Source organism: Cavia porcellus, unplaced genomic scaffold, assembly GCF_034190915.1.
Source record: "Cavia porcellus strain 051 isolate PalLab524CR breed Dunkin Hartley unplaced genomic scaffold, mCavPor4.1 scaffold_17, whole genome shotgun sequence".
Taxonomy (NCBI): domain Eukaryota; kingdom Metazoa; phylum Chordata; class Mammalia; order Rodentia; family Caviidae; genus Cavia; species Cavia porcellus.
The window spans coordinates 44,276,850-44,281,340 of NW_026947500.1; the positions used below are offsets into that span (position 1 = coordinate 44,276,850).

Sequence of the window (4,491 nt, forward strand, 5' to 3'; positions counted from 1 at the left end):
ATACATGTGGAGAGTCACACATGGGAAGAATTTTTTGAACTATTTATGGAAACAGATTATATAATGCAAGATGTAATGAACAGATACTCTGAAGAAGAGACACTGAGAAACCCAATGCTAATTCTGTAGCGTTATGATATAAAAATCTAGCAATACTATTATTCACTGTTCAGAGTGATATTAGTCTAGTCTCTTAAGTTCAGTTTCAGCATACTTAAATATAAGGACAGCTACTACAAAGAGAATGAGAGACACACACTATGGTAGTCATTATTGTCTTCCCCAATGTCAGATCTCGAAGACCTAAAAAGCCTTCATCATCCTGTAATGATTTGATTGGTTCTATAATATGCAGTATGTATTTAACATGAGTGAAGATGGGGACAACTATTTGGAAGAAAACTAGAGACAATTAGATAAACAGTGAAGATCTCCAGTGGACTTGCTTTGAAATCAGTATTTCTTTAAATTGTTTCTTTTTGAACTGTTTTGTTCTCTTTTTATATGTTTCATCTTATACTCTTTAAGATAAAAAACAAGTGTGTAGGACTGATGACCATATTGCTAAGTTTTTGTTGGATCATTGAGCATAACTGTTGGCAGTGTCACTATCTGAATGTCACTTTACATACCTTAATTTTGTAACCTGAACAGCTATTTCTAAGATGACAATGTGTAGCTTATCAACTGGTGGTTTCTTATTGTTTGTTTTTCTGTAATTCTGTGCTTTTCTACCCTTTCTTTTCTCCATGTATTTTTTGTGTTTCTTTCTCTTTCAATAAAAAGTATTTCTCTTCAAGATATTTATCTCACTCTCATTTAGTACAGTAAAAAATTATAAATAATCTAAAATGACTAGGATTGTTACAGTACAACCATAAAGCCATATTTCATAATTGATTTAAATTAAACTTTTGCAGATGTCCATGACATAGAGTAACACTAGGACCTCAATCCCTGTGAACTTTCGATGTATCCATGTGTTTTCAACAGTTTGGACTCCAAATTATTCCAATCCAAGGACTCAAACTGAGACTCAGCCTCTGTCTGTCATGAGCTTCACAGTCCTGATCCCCAGGTGCTCCATGGCCTTCTTCACTTCAGCATTTCTCAGCGAGTAGATGACAGGGTTGAGGAGTGGGGTCACCACAGTATAGAACACTGCTACCAGCTTATCTACAGGTAGAGTGGCAGAAGGCCTCAGATAGATGAAGATACAAGGTACAAAGAACAAGATCACCACAGTGATATGGGATGCACAGGTGGAGAGGGCTTTGCGTCTCCCTTCAGCATTCCGAGTCCTCAGATGAACCAAGATGATCACGTAGGATGCTAACAGGACCACAAAGCTGATCACAGACAGGGTGCCCCCATTGGCAGCAATCAGGAGACTGATGAGGAAGATATCTGAGCAGGCAAGTTTGAGCAGGGGTGGAACATCACAGAAATAGTGGTCAATGACATTGGGGCCACAGAAGGGCAACCGGAAGATGAGAAGAATCTGGCCAATGGAATGCATAAAGGCTCCCACCCATGTTGCTCCCATCAGGATAGCACACACCCGCCCATTCATGATAGTGGTGTAGTGCAGAGGTTTGCAGATGGCCACGTAGCGGTCATAGGCCATCACTGTCAGCACAAACATCTCCGTTCCACCAAAGAAGTGCATGAAGAAAATCTGTGCCATGCAGCCACCCACTGAGATGGCTTTCCTGTCAGCCAGAAGATCTGAGATGAGTTTGGGGGCGATAGTGGATGAGTAGCAGATCTCCACCAGGGACAGGCAGCTGAGGAAGAAGTACATGGGAGAACCAAGACTTGTGCTGCTCACGACAGTGAGTATGAGGAGGAGATTCCCCAGCACAATTGCAATATACAGGAGCAGAAATATCACAAAGCTAAGCCTTTGCACCTGCTGACTGGAAGAAAATCCCAGGAAAATGAATTCAGTCACATTGTGTGAGTGAGGCATGAGGTCATAACCAAGTGGCAGAGATTTCAGTGCTGTGCTGTGAAATGACACACAAAAAGAGATTTTATGAAGTAAGTGAATTATCAAAAATCCGTGACACAGCAATGATGCACTAGACATTGAAAGTAGAAATGTGTGACTGGAAACAAGGGATGAATTACAGAAAATAAAACCATAGAAAAGCAAGAGTGAGTGGAAGCAAAAAGAGAGTTGAGAGAGAAAAAGAGAGAGCAAAAGAGAGAGAGAGAGAGAGAGAGACAGAAAGAGACACAGAGAGAGAGAGAGAGAGAGAGAGACAGAGAGATAGAAAGAGACAGTTCCATCAGCATATGACAGGCCTTGGAATACTCTATGGATAATGGAAAGTTTGTTTGTCAAGGGTAAAGTAAAATCACTTTGTATACATAAGATGGCATTTTGGAACTAGAAAAAAGAGGTGAGACATAGGAGGCTGTTCTGAAGTCACCTCACAGAAATATGTGAGGCAGTCAAGGTATGTCACTATTTCACTATGAGATGGTTCTCTAGTGACTTTGAAAATTGTTAATTATCACTTCCGGGAGAACATGGCGGACAGATAACAGCAACTACCGGAGGCTCTCTAAAAACTAGGCTCAGAAGCCAGGTATGGTGCGGACTAAAGAGACATAAGCAGGTGGAGTTATGCTCTGCTGACTCAGGAACGAACTCGGCTGAGAGTAACCAACTTGGAATGCAGTCCTGGTGCTAAAACAGGAACAGAAAAGCCTCGCTGCTGAGGCTGGACCCCACGCCATTTGGGTTTCCCGCCGCGCGGTGGCTGGCTGCCTCTATATCGGCTCAGCAAGGAGAGAGAGGCACGGAAACTCTGAGAACGGGAGTCTGCGAACGGAGTCGAAAACAGGACGGGCAGGGAGGCATGTTCTGACTTGTGGCGAGGTGAGTGAGAGAAACTGACACTCCACCACAGTTTGACTCCAGCGGACTTTCTGGGCCCGAGCAGTCCTGCGGGAGCAGGGCGCAGTGGCGACTCCAGCCACACATTCCCCTCTCGGGCGGGATTGGTGAAAAGTGCCTGGCCTGTGTGACGCTGCCGGTGGACCCCGTAGGCTGGCCCAACCCAGATCCCAGAGCCCGACGGAGGCCGGGAGGCGGGCCCCACGTAGGCTGCCTGGTGTGCAGCGGTGAGTGGGAACACCTAACTGGCGCAATTCGATCAGGCTGTGGCTGACAGGGAGAGAAGCTGGGCCTCTCATATAAGCTTGCATATATAAGGAACAGAGAATATGGGAAGAGGCAGCAACAAGAAAGGCTCCTCGGCCCCCAATTCTGAGAAACAGGCAATAGCAGACACCGCACCATTACACATAAGGTGCCATATAGAGAGCCTCATAGACCAATTCAGGAATGAAGTTATCAACGACCTGAAGCTAGAAGTATGCAAAATAGTTAGAGAAATGCTAAGCCCCACCCAAGAAAAAACAGATGGTGGAATGGAAGAACAGAAAAAGGGGAGAATTGTTTGATGGAGAAAACAGGGAAAGCATAGAATACGTGAAGCAGGTTCAAAGGGACTACCAAGAAACTAAGAAGTCTATCGAAGACTGGCATAACAGCTTGAAAGAAACTAAGGACAGACTATCTGAACTGGAGGGCAGACTTGTAATATGGGAGAATGAAATGAAAAACTTCTTAAAAATAACAAAGAAACAAACAGCAATAATACAAAGACAAGAAGATGATAAGAGGAGCCATAACTTAAGGATTAAGAACATAAAAGAAGAAGTAGGGACACAAACAAGTGAACTACAAAAGCTATTCACAGAAATAATCCAGGAGAATTTTCCTAGTTTAGCAAAAGGTAAAGATACTCAGATGTATGAGGCATACAGGACCCCAGCTACCTACAACCCAAACAGAGCAACACCCAGGCATATAATAATAAAAATTCCAGAAATTCAATACAAGAACAGAATATTAAAAGCTGTCAGAGACAAGAAACAGACCACTTACAAGGGAGCACCCATCAGAATTACAGCAGATTTCTCTGCACAAACCATCAAATCACGAAGAGCGTGGGGGGAAATAATTCAAGCTTTGAAAGATAATAATCTCCAGCCAAGATTGAGATATCCTGCACAACTGTCCCTGGAAATTGATGGAAAAACAAGGTGCTTCCAGGATAAAGAGGAACTGGGGGAATTTGCAACCACCAATTCAACTCTACAGAGAGTATTGCAGGATATTCTAAAAAAAGAAAAATACAGAGTCCTGAAATAATGGAGGCCACAACGAATGGAGCAGAGAACAAAGTGAAGAAGACAAACTGACAGCTACTGACAGAATAAGAGCTCAACAGAAATGAGGCAGAGAAGATTGGATGATAGGAACAGCTATTTTGGAGAAAATGACATCTTAATAGGTAATACTGATTTAGTATCATCTTGTTTTGAAGTCTCATCTAGCTTTTGTCCTTCTGTCTCCAATGGTCCAAATAGGTTGTATCTTACTGGATTTTATTATGTACGATAGTATAAGCA

The 4,491-nt window shown here is 42.7% G+C and overlaps 1 protein-coding gene across 1 annotated transcript; it reads right to left on the reverse strand.

Annotated features, from left to right (window-relative positions):
* Nucleotides 1-1,036: 1,036 nt before the first annotated feature.
* Nucleotides 1,037-1,972, reverse strand: LOC100730160 (olfactory receptor 4X2-like). Its single transcript, XM_003465158.1, has one exon. The coding sequence runs from the start codon at nucleotides 1,970-1,972 to the stop codon at nucleotides 1,037-1,039; it is 936 nt and encodes a 311-aa protein (XP_003465206.1).
* Nucleotides 1,973-4,491: the final 2,519 nt, after the last annotated feature.